This window comes from Argentina silus (genome assembly GCF_951799395.1).
Source record: "Argentina silus genome assembly, chromosome: 13".
NCBI classification, from domain to species: domain Eukaryota; kingdom Metazoa; phylum Chordata; class Actinopteri; order Argentiniformes; family Argentinidae; genus Argentina; species Argentina silus.
This window is the reverse complement of record NC_139667.1, coordinates 17,101,589-17,115,607: the sequence shown is the minus strand read 5'-3', so window position 1 is coordinate 17,115,607 and position 14,019 is coordinate 17,101,589. Positions and strand designations below refer to the sequence as shown.

Here is a 14,019-nt window from a genome sequence, read left to right as displayed (position 1 = left end):
GGAGCTTACGGTTGACGGTGACCCCGACTTCGGGGTTGTTGTTTCCATCTGCTACCTGCCAGATATCAAAGGCCTCGTTGGGGGTATCTGGGAGGAGACGGAAGAGCAGGATGATGGTGTAAGATGGCGGAAGGCCATCGGGGTGGATCTCTCTGTTAGGAGCGAAAGAATAAGCATCGTTGAGCAGAGCTTTGACCAAGAAGATAGTCAAAGGGAGGGTTTTTCTACAGTGAGGAGCGGTTTCCCAGACAGAGATTAAGCCAACTCCAGGACAAGGCTTAATCTGGGCCCATGAAACTATTGAAGATTTATTGAATTTTACACCAACCCAGAGTGTTTTTTTCAATAGACAATTGTACATCTTGGAGCAACACGAGAAGGTCAAGGAAGACTTGTTTGGATTATGATGGCCAATCACAATCTAGAGAACACAAGATCATTTGTAACCCAATGCCACAACACAACAGTGCTTGCAACTAAAAGCCTAACCATAAACCCAATAGACACACATTATCCACCCCTGTCACGTACTGCAGAACTTGAAAATGGTTGCCAGTTCTATCGCGGGCTTGAAAAAATTAGACATATTGAAAGTATTTTCTGTCCCTCTCTCCACTTTGCTGCTCGAAGTGTTTCCATTTGTGAACATTAAGTCCATGGCTTACACACGCACAAATAAGAATCATTACGGACAAAGCATGCTCGTGCCTGAGAGCTGAGAGCCTGACTTATTGAATAGCTGAGCAATGGCCTGAAGACATTTTAATGGTCCCAATAAAGAGCCCAGTTCTTGACCTCCAGGTGCTTTGCTTGCTCTCGCTATGATGATGTAGGAGAGGGCCCTACCTTGGGAATATTTACCCCCCGCCCAAATAATACTTAATATTATATTAGAATTCTACAAGCTGCAACAACAAACAGCCTTGGCGTGTTGCTCTTGGGCAGGGGGTGGTGGTGGGGGGGGGGGGGGGGGGGGGGCTGGAGGCTGCGGAGGGCTTTCAAGATCATTAAAAATAATTGTACTGGGGTGGGCAGCGTTACAGCACACAGGGGACGGCGGAAACACAGGCCGCAAACTCGCACATGTGCGCACACACACACACACTCTCTCTCTCTTTCTTACTTAGTGGGTGCAGAGAGGAACGCGTCCTTGTGAAGCCTGTAGGTGATGTAGCTGTTGAACGAGCCAGATTCCATGGAAACTCCGTTCATGGCAGCAAAGGTCCTGTCAGTGATGTTGAAGGCCTCCAGCATTCTGAAGCCTGAAAAATGGAGAACAGGTTCAAATATATGGGGAGATACTGATGCTGTAGGTATAAACAGCAGCAGTCAGTGTAATCCAGATGTATGTCTGTATCATACTTACCAGGTGAAGTGAATCCATTGATGTAAATCAATGGACAAGCTGGAGAGAGGAAGAAATAAATACGAAAATAATCAGATTTGTTGAAAAGGGCCAGAAGACAGAAGACCAGCAGAAGGCAATGTGGTTCCATTTTTGTGTGAAGTACTGTGGTAATATTCTCAATCTGAAAACTTACTGGATGTGGCTGTTTCGCAGATGAATGTGATGAGGTTGTCCTGGATCTTGGTGAATGCGTCAAAGTCGTCCACAACAAAGACGTGCCTCTCGCTTGGTTTGCTGCCAATGTTCCTCAACTCATTCACGTCAACGTCCGCAACACCAACCACAAACACACTGTAACCTGAAGCAAGATGGGAGACAAACAAAGACACCCATTATTGGACCCATAAGCCATGGCCTAATCAATCATGGCACCAATTTTGCAGTGGTCGTTTAGATATGCCAATGCGGTGTTCCAAATCGTTGGTGTGAAACCAATAAGAAGGGCCAAACAAATCCTGTGCAGTAACTCTAAACATCTCTGCTCATCTCTATTATATTCAAGCTCTGTACATGCACACACACACAGACACACACACACAGACACGCAAGCACACACACACACACACACACACACACACACACACACACACACACACACACACACAATTAACAATTAACATTTGATTGTGGAATTAGGTTGACTAAATCAAGCGAAACAGTCTTCTCAAAGGATTAATACAAACATTCAACACCTACCAGAGTGAGTCAGTTTGGATGCGCTCTTCTTGACCTCGTCTTGGGAGCGACCATCTGTGACCACGACCAGGACCTTGGGCACGTTCTTCCTCATGCCGTTGTCTGAGGTGAAGACCTTCTCGCCAACGTGCTTCAGAGCAATACCTGGACAAACAAGTCAAGTCAAATATTGTTTATAAAACACAATTCGTACATTAAATGCAATTTGCAAAAGTTGTGCTTACATATCAACAACAACAAAACTGCCTACAGCATTACATTTAAAGCATAGGACAATACAGGGTCATCAGTCTAAATCCTCCTCCGAACTAGTCGATTCAATTTAATCATTTAATAAACTTCATGGCTATTTAATTTAAAATAAATGTAATAGTTATTGACATGGCTGATTCTACTCCTCTAATTCTATGGGGACAAATCTGGACCCTGTCTTTGGCAGTGAATGAGTGCATCCAACCTTTTTAATGGGCTGAAAATGAGGTCTGTGGAGGTGGGGAGTATCTGTACCTGTCTTGGTATTTCCACCTCTGTAGCGGACCAGCTGCAGAGCAGACAAAGCCATTCCCTTGTTCTGGTACGTGTTCAGTTTGAACTCTGTCTTGGCGTCATCACTGAACTGCACGAAAGACACCTGTTTCGCACAAGATAGAGAGAAGTGAAATGAGAATGAAATACTGACTGATATTATGGACACATTCAAATGAATGATGTTGTAATGATGATGTACTACAACAAATCTAACTGCCAAGTAAAATAATATTTTTTTAAGTCTCTAAGCCCCACATCTACCGTATGAGTATACTTCGCCAAGGTTACAAACCTGCATGCCAGAAGGGTTGACGACGTCGAAGGCTCCGATCATGCTGAAGACAAACTGGATCACCTTGCTGAAGCTCTCATCACCGATACTCCAGGAGCCGTCAATGAGAAACACCAAATCGGCCTTGGCACCTCTGCACACTGTGGCAGAGATTCAACAATGTGAAATGGGCATTGGGCATGACAGGAGACAGAGGGCTCCATTTCACTTCAGCTCGAATTTCGCTATAACTCTGAATACTCTACAGCATGATTTTCATTGTAGCCTACCTTATCGTAAAACATTTTGGGGAAACGTTTTTAATTATTCAAACAGAAAGTAAGTTGTGAAAGTGTGAAAATGTATTGCACACTACACTGCAGTCATTCAAAACTTCCATTGGATTATATCACATCCTGTCTATTAAAAATATAACGATTCACTTTTTGGCATGTTTTTGCTGAAGCAAAATGGAGCCCATAGACATAGAGTAATGTGGCCAACATATAACCAATCATATATAACTATAACTATAAAACTATAATGAAACATCAGATACACAGTAGTTTCACCCTGCTAGATATCTTTAAAACAACGTATTAGCTTCATTATGAGGTGACATAGAAGTCAACAGTATGCTAACTAATAACATGCTAACATCCTTACCATCCAGAGCAGGGGGGACTGTAGCGGGTGGCGGTGGTGTAGGGGGCTCAGTTGGGGCCTCTGTGGGCTTGATCACTGCAAAAAGACCCAAAACAAACATAAATTAGACCATTTGGACCAGAGTAGCTTGTCATGCTACAACATACAGACAGTGGCATTTGGACTTGTGATGTATCGCCATCACATTTATGTCCAATACAGCCTTGAGATGTGGTGGTGGGGGGGTTCTTACGTGTTCTCTCCTTGATGCTAACTCCGGGACCCTCCAGATTGGGGGTCTGGGTGTAGACAGTAGCATTATAGAGGGCGTCGGGGGTCAGGCCGTCAAAACAGTACTGACTTTCCGAGCCAGTGACGGTGATCTCCTGAGATCCACTGTTAGAGGCTGGTGTGACAGGGGAGAGAGAGGGAGAAGGCTTAAAGCCAGCACTCAGACTGAGTTAACAGTAGGCTTATACATTGTTTAGTGTTATTCTACACTCAAACAAACAGATCATAATGGGGGCTAAGTGTATGGCTTCCATCTGTAATGACAGTAAACATTCTGACCCGACTTAAATATTCCAATATCTTTTTCCTTTTTTTCTCTTTTCGTTCTTTTTTCTTCTCTTTTGCAGTTTTTCAGCATCAGAAATTCAAATGATTCACTATTCATAGCTATTTCAACAATAACACCTTTGTGTGGATGGATGGAAAATTGTACCTAACATTTAATCTACAAATCCAAAGAGAGAGAGAGAGAGAGAGAGAGAGAGAGAGAGAGAGAGAGAGAGAGAGAGAGAGAGAGAGAGAGAGAGAGAGACAGAGAGACAGAGAGTTACAATAAATAGGCAACAGATATATCAGCTGGAGAACCCCTTAGCAATTCCATGCCCACTGAGGTCAAGGTTACATAGAAGGGACATCGGTGCCAAGACATTTGACTTACGGTCAAAGGGATTAAGTTTGAGTCTGTAGGAGGTGGCAGCTCTATGGGGAGACCACCTGATGCAGAAGGAGTCATAACCAATGTTGTATGTCGACAGGTCTGTGATATTCAGGTACACTGCAAGAGACAAGGAAACATTTTCATTTTCAGCACCTACAGTAGAGAATTCCCCCTGGTGCTGTATGAATACATAGCTTAAACTGGTTAAGATAAGCACCCACGGGTCATAGAAATCTATCAATCTATCAAATCGATCAATCAGTCACAATTGACATACATGTGGTTCCTTGTCCAATCAGAGCTCCGCTGAGGCCGGCGTCATACTGGGCGAACAGCTTGAGGTCGTAGGTGGTCCCGGGCTGCAGGTTGAGCAGGTTGTATGTGGTCACGTCTCCAACCGACACTTCCATGGAGTCATCGGTACCTGAAAGTATGCATACCGCACATACACTCAATGGAAGTAGACCAATACCCGCATCAAGCATATGTAGCTATCAATGAAACATGTGATGTCTTAATGTCAAGTGATTTGCTTTTTCCGTTTCCTCTCATCTAACTTCCCCTATCCTGTACCCCTTCGCTGCCCCTGTGACGGACAGGGTTCGAGCCCAGGTCTCCCACCCAAGCGTCTACCACTACACTTGTATCTCACCATCAGGTTGATAGACAAGCTTGTAGCCCAGGACTCGAGAGGGTGCGGCGTCCCAGGACACCCTGAAGCGGGTGTACCACTCGTCCGACACTCGCAAGTTCTTAGGCTCCAGCAGGCCAACTGTGGGGGCGGGGTAGAACAGGACAGTCAAAACATACTTTACAAATCTGAAAAATATTGAATACAAAGTTCAGTTATTTATCATGCCCTAAACCTTTCAAAAGGGACCACTGTAAGGTAATGTAACATCAGTGTCTCCTTGAATGCAAAATATTGTGTTGCTAGTGTTGTTTTTAACATTTATTGTGTAACTTGTGTATTTTGAATGAATGAAATGAATGTGAGCATAATCTCCAGGCCACTGTTTGGGTAAACTGCACAAATTATTTGAAGGGTGATTCTTCACTTTTTGTCTCTTTACTAGATGTGGTGTAATTTGTTATGGGAAATGAGACTGCAGTCCTGGGCAGCCCTTGTGTGTGATCCCTGTTGGAGGACAGCCAGTTCAAAAGTCTCTGGCATAGAATAAAGGCACTCTTGGCTATGGTTTGAGGCCGAAGTTAGGAAGTTGCTATTGTTTCTGCAATCTAAGATAATAATCAGTGTCTAGGTTTATTTTATTCCATTATTCGACTGTATTTTGTGTGTGTGTGTGTGTGTGTGTGTGTGTGTGTGTATTTATATGAGTATTGTTATGTTTGTTTAATATGTAAATGTAGATGAGACCATCTAGTACAGGATGGCTGCCTGTCTGACCATACTCCTAGCCACATGGCATGATTCCACTGGTTACTAAAGTAGTCTAGCTAGTGTACCTGTGTGACCATCTCCATCTAGATCTCCCCCTGGACCGTCAGGGTAGATGGCCTGCACGTTGATCCTGTAAGGGGTGTCAGGCTCTAGGTTCTGCAGGATCACGTTATTTATGTTCCCGGGGACCGTAGTCTGCAGGACACACACACACACACACACACACACACACACACACACACACACACACACACACACACACACACACACACACACACACACACACACACACACACACACACACACACACACACAGGACACTGCGTTATAGTATGTGCAAACATGTATTTCATACAGATGGGAAATACAAAAGAACTTTGGGTGAAACACCATGCCGTGAACATTAAAGATGTGATAGTGTCCAATGGCATACCAGATATTTTATTGATAATAAATAATGCTATTGCCACTCAAAGGAGGTCAGGGCTATCCAAGGCTCTAATAATATCAAATATAATACAATCAATGACAAACCTCCTGTTGCTTCATGTAATGTTCAACTTAAGTATTTTCCACAAGGGGATAAATAAAGTTATATTGTATCGTAACCATACTAATCCTGTCTATCTTATTCACCCCATTGAAAAACACAGTTTTATGAAGGAGTTTGCTGCATCGTATGGATCCTTACATGCTCTTCGATGGGGTCTCCAGTGGTGGGAGCGTAAGTGATTTTGTACTGCTGGACCGGACCTTCAGCATGTTCCCAGGCCACCGTCAGACTGCTGGTGGTGGCGTCATACACACGCAGGTTCCTAGGGCCACTGCGGGGAACTGGGGTTGTGAAACAAAACATCTCACTTTTCCAGTAAGTAAATATAAGCTTGTCATTAGGCTCTATGAGGCTATTATGCACAAATTATATTTTGGTTCAATTGTTTTTTTTGCAAGTAAAGTACTCCTTTAACAACTATCATATATACTTCAATTGAAAGGCTTGTATGCTTTTTAGAGTGTATAGACCATCGACTAACAACAGTACACTATGTGGATGCCACGTTCAATTTTTGAAGGCAAGCAGGATCTCTTACGTGTTTTGCCATTGTCATTGACTGCAGGTCCCTCTCCGTCAGCATAGAGTGCCACCACCCCCACGTTGTAGGGCGTGTCTGGGTCTAGCTGCTCCAGGAGGGCTGTGTTGGTGGTCCCTGGAACCAGGATCTGCAGGGGGACGGGACAACACATGTTAGGACCAGGGAAGACCAGTCCCAATGGCAGTAATGGCAGGGTGCTTCCTTCCTGTTGTGTCAGCTGGCAGAGGAAAACAACCCTGTGACAGCTCTAGCTTGTCCAGTAATCCCCCCGTGAGCGTGCACACACACACACACACACACACACACACACACACACACACACACACACACACACACACACACACACACACTCTCTCTTTCTCCCTCTCGCCTCTTAAACACTTTCTCTCTTACACACTACACATGTGCACACTGACAGCTGTTTGTGTGTGACACCTCAAACAGCTTGCCGTCACTCAACGACCACTTATGTTGTCATCGTCAAGTGAGAGGGAGCTATGAACAGAGCCATGTCTTTGATGTCGGGGGGCCACTCCTGACAGCTGGTGTAATAACACTGACTAACGACTAACGTGGTGACAGTTGCTTACAACAGTCTGACTCATCTGTGCATTAGTCGACCCCCGATGAGTTCATTAGGTCTTCTGCTTAGTCTACTAATCAGGCCTGGTCAAATACTTATGGTGCATCCCATTTCTCCACCCTTCTCCTTCAAGTATGCACCTGTGCATTTCCCCATGCAGATTTAAAAGTATAAGATTGGTCTAAGCATGGTTACATGCTCTTACTCTAATCCATTCTTAACCTAAAACCTAAATCCATGTGGGGGAGTGCACAAGTGAATACATTCAGGAAAAGGGTGGACAAATGGTAAACAGCAATACAGTATGTCAAATATTTTCAAATGCACTGAGCGGCGCCTGATTTAGTTTGCCTGGTTACAGTGGAACCCAATAGTGTGCGAATGCCAAGCACCAATCAAGCACACCTCTTATAGATTTGACCCTCTGATCTTACTAGGATAAGTCACCCAGTCTCTTCCTTTCATCTACCTGTCATGTCCTTAAGACATAATACCACACAAAATACATAGGAGTCCCACCACTACATCTGGTTTCCCTCTCCCTTTGACCCTCAAGCCCATTGCATCGAGCACAGTGTATGTTACTTTCTCTTTCTCTGTCTCTGAGCTTGACGTTTACTGTTTTCAAACAAGTTTGTGATCAGACCCTTTTTGCAGCCTTTGGGAGGTTTAAAGAGCAGCAATGTTCTTCTAAAGGAAGTAAAGTCAATATTACAAGCAGCGCACTTAATCTGGTAATGCATACACTAAATCTCCCCCGGCGTTAAATTTGATGGTGCCGTGTGACAATGGCCACATTGCAGCTGACGTAGAACTGGCTCTGGCACAGGAAAAGCCTCAAAGTCCTGAAGTCTGTCCTAATAAATATTCCCTCTAGAAACAAATGCAATGGCGGGAGAGAAGAAATGAAAAGAAATAAAATTAAACTGCATCACTCTTCAAAAGGCCTAACGCTCTCTGGCTTCTAATAAGTCACGCTGTCGTCTCGCTGTCGCAATGTTTCTCACAGATGTTGGATATTCGTGCATCATGTCATCAAAGAGATGCGGGCACAGTTATCCCACATACAGGGAGGAAGGGGGGGGGGGGGGGGGTATTCCACTTCTTTTCATTTCCACTTTTAATTAACACAAACTCAAACTTAAACTGATAAATGTTTTGTGTCACTATCAAACCTGCTCAGAGAGACAGTCCATGTGAACGGGCAGTACTTAACAGTCAGGGGCGAGGCTGTTCCAAAAAGGGTATTTTTTTGCTGTGAATCTGTAAATGTGGGCCCTTTGACAACACCCATAATCTCCTAACCTAATCCCCTACCTTTAACCTTTGAACTGGCCTGGGGTGGGCGTTAATTACAGGCATTACCACCGGGCATTAAGGTGACTCACCGACTCAGAGGGCTTGGTGCCGGACAAGGGGGCGTAGACGACCCTGTACTGCTGGACCAGGCCAGAGGCGGGCTCCCATCGCACGTTCAGGGTGTTGGTGGTGGGGTTGAAGACCTGGATGTTCTTCACAGCGCTACGCTCCACTGGAGGACAAAGGGGGGGGGGGGGGGGGTGGGGGATAGAGACAGAGAAAGAGGAGTGAGGGAGAGTGAGAGTGAAAGCAGTAAAGAGAGTTGGGAATAGAGAAGGGAGGGGGACAGCAGTTGAGCAGATGAAAACGTCAATTAGAGACAGGATTTACAAGTGCTTTAATGACTATTGATGCCATTGTAGCTTTCACTGAGCCTGTGTACAATATATACTGTACTAGTAACTCCACACAAGAGATTAAAAAAATATGTAACTTCTGAAACGAACAACAAAGTAGTTCAGCCCTCAACACCACACAGATTCGGTTCTGAATAGACTACAGTTTCAGCTGCCAAAAGACATAACATTACAGTACCTAAAGTGTTGTAAAAAAAGAAGAAGAGAGCGAGGTTTGTGTGGCTTTCTGTAAAGATCGACTTTAAAACAAAAGCAGATGTTTGAAGTCTTTGTAGCACTCAGCATTGTACCCTCATAAAGGAATGGGAAGCACTCTGTGATCTTCTTTATTTCTTTCAGAGACCAAAAAGTATTGGTCAGGTTCAAGTCATGATGGACCTTGACTTTAACATTCTAATATATATCTTCAATGAGTAGTCCTCTTTGAAAGTAACAAACCTATCCATAAATCCAATGAAATGACTCAAGGGCAAAATAAGATGTCAATTTTGATGAATAACATTTGCGAAACAGTACAAAGAGGCATTGGATTCCACAGAGAGTTTGAAACTCATGAGGTAGGGTCCTATAACTCGAAAAGACATCAAAGCATTCAAAGCTATCATTGCTTACAGCCCCTGAGGTAAGAAATATTTAACATTTCAATTTACAACATATAAGAAAGATCCAAGGCATACTCTGGCAACAAGATAGATAGGAGACCATTACTCTCTAAGCTATGGAGAAACTGGGGTAACAGTAATGGCATGAAGTGACATTCTAATAAATCTTGTTGAGGAGGCTGCTGAGTAAAAATACATAAAATGCTCTCCTTTCTTTTCTTTCTGCCCCCTCTGGGCTTTTTTCCATGGGAGAGCAGATTACTCACACTATAGCTCCCCAACCCCACCACTACCACCACTACCCGTCATTATACACCCTATAAACGGACCCTATTACGGTAAGACTGAAGGAGACACTGTTACAGAGTTGCCAACACAGAGGAATTCCTTCCTGTACAATCACCCCGCATAACGCTGACTCATGCTGAGAAGGAGAGGTTGGGGTTTAGAACTGCGTAAGCAACAAAAAGACGGGATGGTCTCTTGGAAACCTCTTGGAAACCAAACCTAAATATAGGGAAATATTTCTAATTTTACAGTCATACAAAATGGTGTCATTTCATATTGATTCATCATACATTTCAGGCATTGGAGTACACATTTCCACAACAAACAGATGAAACAAGTTAACTTTGGGTTTGCTTTGCATGGCTGGTCCCGCCCTAGCCCAGCCTATATAGGCTATTGCAATGTACAGCCATTTCATTTTATGAACCACCTCTTCACGAGCCCATAAAAAAGGGGCAATCTGGTGAGATTTTTTCTCTCATCTCCTTCAGAGAACCAGGGTTACATACCATAACCCAAATTTCTTTTTCAGTCGACTCGCTTCGACATCTCACTATGGGACATTTGTACAACGCTCCGATTACCAAAGCCCATACAGAAAACCTGATAGAGTACATGGAAATGTACCCAGTCCACCCTACTCAGCTCCAGCACCCAGGACCATATGTGCCAAAGAAGGTGCAGTGACATCCAGGTTGTACAATCTCACGAAAGTGAGAGGGAGAGCCCAATTGGCTGCAACTTAAATCTCAGAACAGAGATGCCTTCGATCAGAGCCTAAGACGTAGCAATTCCTCTTATGGAATGAGGGGGCTGCAGGCTTTTAGAACTGTACGCCTCCACTATACAGTGAAAAGGCCCTGTTTTGATAGTGCCCTACAAGGTTGGTGAACACACAAACATTAAATCACTCCCCCTGAACGCCTCAGATCTGTCCTTGTAAATGCGTAGTGCGTGCATTGGGCAGAGAGTGTTCAGACACCAATCCTCCTGAGAAGAAATGGTGGGGGAAGGAAGGAAAACAGTTCAGTAACACGACTCGTGTACATCATAGAAATTACTTCAGGAACAAACGTGGCGTTAAGACGTATCGTCCCCTAGAGTCGCCAGGGGCAAACTGAGTGCATGAAGGATGAACCGAGAGCACATGGAGGTTGCTACTGCTCTTGACCGTGGTCAAGGCTAGCAACAAAACCATCTGAAAGACAACGTCTCAATGACGACGGTCACCAGGGGCTCGATAGAGCACTTGTAAGCACATGAAGAACCAGGGACAAGTCCCAGGTGGCCTGGGGACTGGACAGATGCAGCATGCTCCTTTCTCAAAACAATGGACCAGAGGGTGAACCCCTATAGTTGTTTCACCAGGCCCAACATGGCATGCCAGATGGTGGCCATGTAGCCTTAATGGCAGGTCCTGTAAGAAGGAGAGGGCTGTGGGAGAAGAGCACTGAAAAGGCACAACACCATGCCTCTCAAGCGAACCCTCAAACGCCCTCCACTTGAGGTCATGTAGACTTTCTGTGGAGGGGGCTCTAGCACCCTGAATCGTGCTGAAAAGAGGGGAGCACCTTGATGGTCATGTACACTATGAGAGCTCACCTACCAGTTAGCAACAAAACTTGTGTGGTACCTGAAGGGCACGGGAGAAAGTAGCTAGGCTAGTGACTAATGACTAAGTGAACAGTGAAAAGTCAGTGCATTGCAGTAGCCTACATAGGCTGGGCTGGGGCAGGGCCAGCCATGCAAAGCACTCCCAACCTGTTCCAGGCATGGTTTACTAGGTTTTCAGCCAATAGGGTAGGCAGGGCTGCATATCCCATAGTAAGATGTCGAACTGAGTTGACAAAGATAAATTACGGACATTCAGAGAGCATGTTAAATCTTTTTTGGCATTCATGCTTTAATATATTAAATGGAATGGAACTTCATGAGTCAAATCAACAGCTAAGACTGAGGCATACTTTGGGTGCGTTACAGGAGTTTACGGGCATTGCTGCGTAAGCAGGCCAACAAATGAGGCCGGAGAGAGAGAGGGAGAGAGAGAAAGAGCAGAGAGAGAGAGAGAGAGAGAGAGAGAGAGAGAGAGAGAGAGAGAGAGAGAGAGAGAGAGAGAGAGCAGTCTGTGCAGATGTGAACAGATGCATGCTCTCAAAAGATGACCAAGAAAATACTCTCTACAAGCCTCTATATATAGTAGTCAACTCCATTGGAACCTATGAACCAATAGTGGTCAAAATAGAGTGGCTTCGGAAAGTATTCAGACCCCTTCAGTTTTTCTAAAGTGCAAACATGTCATCAACAAATCACTCAGTAAGTTGAATTGAGATCATCTTAATGCAAGGATAATAGTTTTTGGAATTTTGGAATTAATATCTTTGTTTTTATAGGGTCTGTGTGTTTTCGCTTTGTCATTCTGGGGTATTGTGTGTGGATTGATGGCACATTCCTTTACTTTAATCCATTTTAAATTGAGTCTATAACAACAAAATGTGGAAAAAGTGAAGGGTCTGAATACTTTCCGAAGGCACTGTACTACTACACTACTACAATACTACCATTGTACTGTACACAGGCTGAACTAGTTGTTCTCACAACTCATATTGATTGAGAAAGCACAGCAAAGTGTTTGTTGTTAGAACGGCAAACTCTGTACCAGACAATATGTTATGTCAAAACACATCATCATCTCACTTTTTGGGAAGTTAATAGTTAATATAAGCTTGTCATAATGGTATCTATTAGGCTATTATGCACAAAATAATTATATTTTGGGGTCATACTACACAATTACGAGTTAAGTACTCCTTCAACCATCATTAAACATGGCAACTCTAAACCTGCACATTGACTCACGTGTCTTGCCGTTCTCTGACATGCGTTTTCCCTCTCCAGGTGGGTAGATGGGAACCACCGTCACGGTGTAGACCGTGTCGGACAGCAGGTTCTTCAGCACCGTACTGGTCGTGCTGCCAGACACCTGCGCCTATAGACACAACCCATACTCAATGTCAACAGAGGTACTTTGCAATTTTTCTATCAATACTATAGAACCTTATTTTAGCATGCGTGTAAGACTACCTGAGTATTAGTTTAACTTTGCACTGTGTTTTAACCGGAAACATACATTTTTGAAAACAGAAATGAGTGTGTCCTTCCCACGGTAGATAATAGCGGCATGCGTACAGTAGCGGAGGTGGTTTAGAACCACTCTCCCGTAATCAGTAACCGTGCCTGAGACCCTGAAGACATGCATTAGCTCCACGCACAAATGCCTAGGCTTTAGCTCAGTGGGCTTAGGTACATGTTTTCCATGTGGGAGACCAGGGTTTGAACTACTGTTGGTCATACATAGGACTGTAAGATTCCTACCACATCTTCAGCTCCTCCAGTGGCGGGCACATAGTAGATCTTGTACTGGCGCACGTTGCCCTCTGCAGCCTCCCATTGGACGTTGAGAGTGCTGGTGGTGGGGTCAGTCACCTGGAGATTCCTCACACCGCCCAGAGGCTCTGGAGAGAGACAGTGATGGCCCTTACTGCAGACATATGCTGAAGAAACTTTGTAGCTAAACCATTAGAACACACAGAATGCGATAGATGGTTAAGACGAAATCGTAACATTTCACTTAAAGCATACAGTTATAATGTATATCATAGCGCATGACTGCATTATAATATAATCTCATAATGATCCTGAACTATTATCCGACATTGTCCATCAGTTGAAAAAAACATATTTTTTTGTCAGACATCACATAATTATGATATATTATGATGGTATTATAAGGCATCATAAATGCTTCCAATGAGTTATAATGCATTATATGTGTATGTGT

The 14,019-nt window shown here is 44.0% G+C and overlaps 1 protein-coding gene across 1 annotated transcript in view; it reads right to left on the bottom strand.

Annotated features, from left to right (window-relative positions):
• Positions 1-14,019, bottom strand: part of col12a1a (collagen, type XII, alpha 1a) — a gene marked incomplete at its 5' end in the record, with an annotated part of 62,740 nt that overhangs the window by 16,495 nt on the left and 32,226 nt on the right. Inside the window, 18 exons of the mRNA XM_083683317.1 lie at positions 10-152; positions 1,124-1,262; positions 1,367-1,405; positions 1,542-1,706; positions 2,105-2,248; positions 2,612-2,735; positions 2,925-3,064; positions 3,570-3,644; positions 3,802-3,954; positions 4,498-4,614; positions 4,775-4,921; positions 5,150-5,269; positions 5,965-6,094; positions 6,591-6,733; positions 6,991-7,120; positions 8,965-9,107; positions 13,038-13,167; positions 13,554-13,693. Of these exons, the coding sequence (XP_083539443.1) occupies positions 10-152; positions 1,124-1,262; positions 1,367-1,405; positions 1,542-1,706; positions 2,105-2,248; positions 2,612-2,735; positions 2,925-3,064; positions 3,570-3,644; positions 3,802-3,954; positions 4,498-4,614; positions 4,775-4,921; positions 5,150-5,269; positions 5,965-6,094; positions 6,591-6,733; positions 6,991-7,120; positions 8,965-9,107; positions 13,038-13,167; positions 13,554-13,693 (2,322 nt within the window). The remainder of the gene's footprint in view (positions 1-9; positions 153-1,123; positions 1,263-1,366; positions 1,406-1,541; positions 1,707-2,104; positions 2,249-2,611; positions 2,736-2,924; positions 3,065-3,569; positions 3,645-3,801; positions 3,955-4,497; positions 4,615-4,774; positions 4,922-5,149; positions 5,270-5,964; positions 6,095-6,590; positions 6,734-6,990; positions 7,121-8,964; positions 9,108-13,037; positions 13,168-13,553; positions 13,694-14,019) is intronic.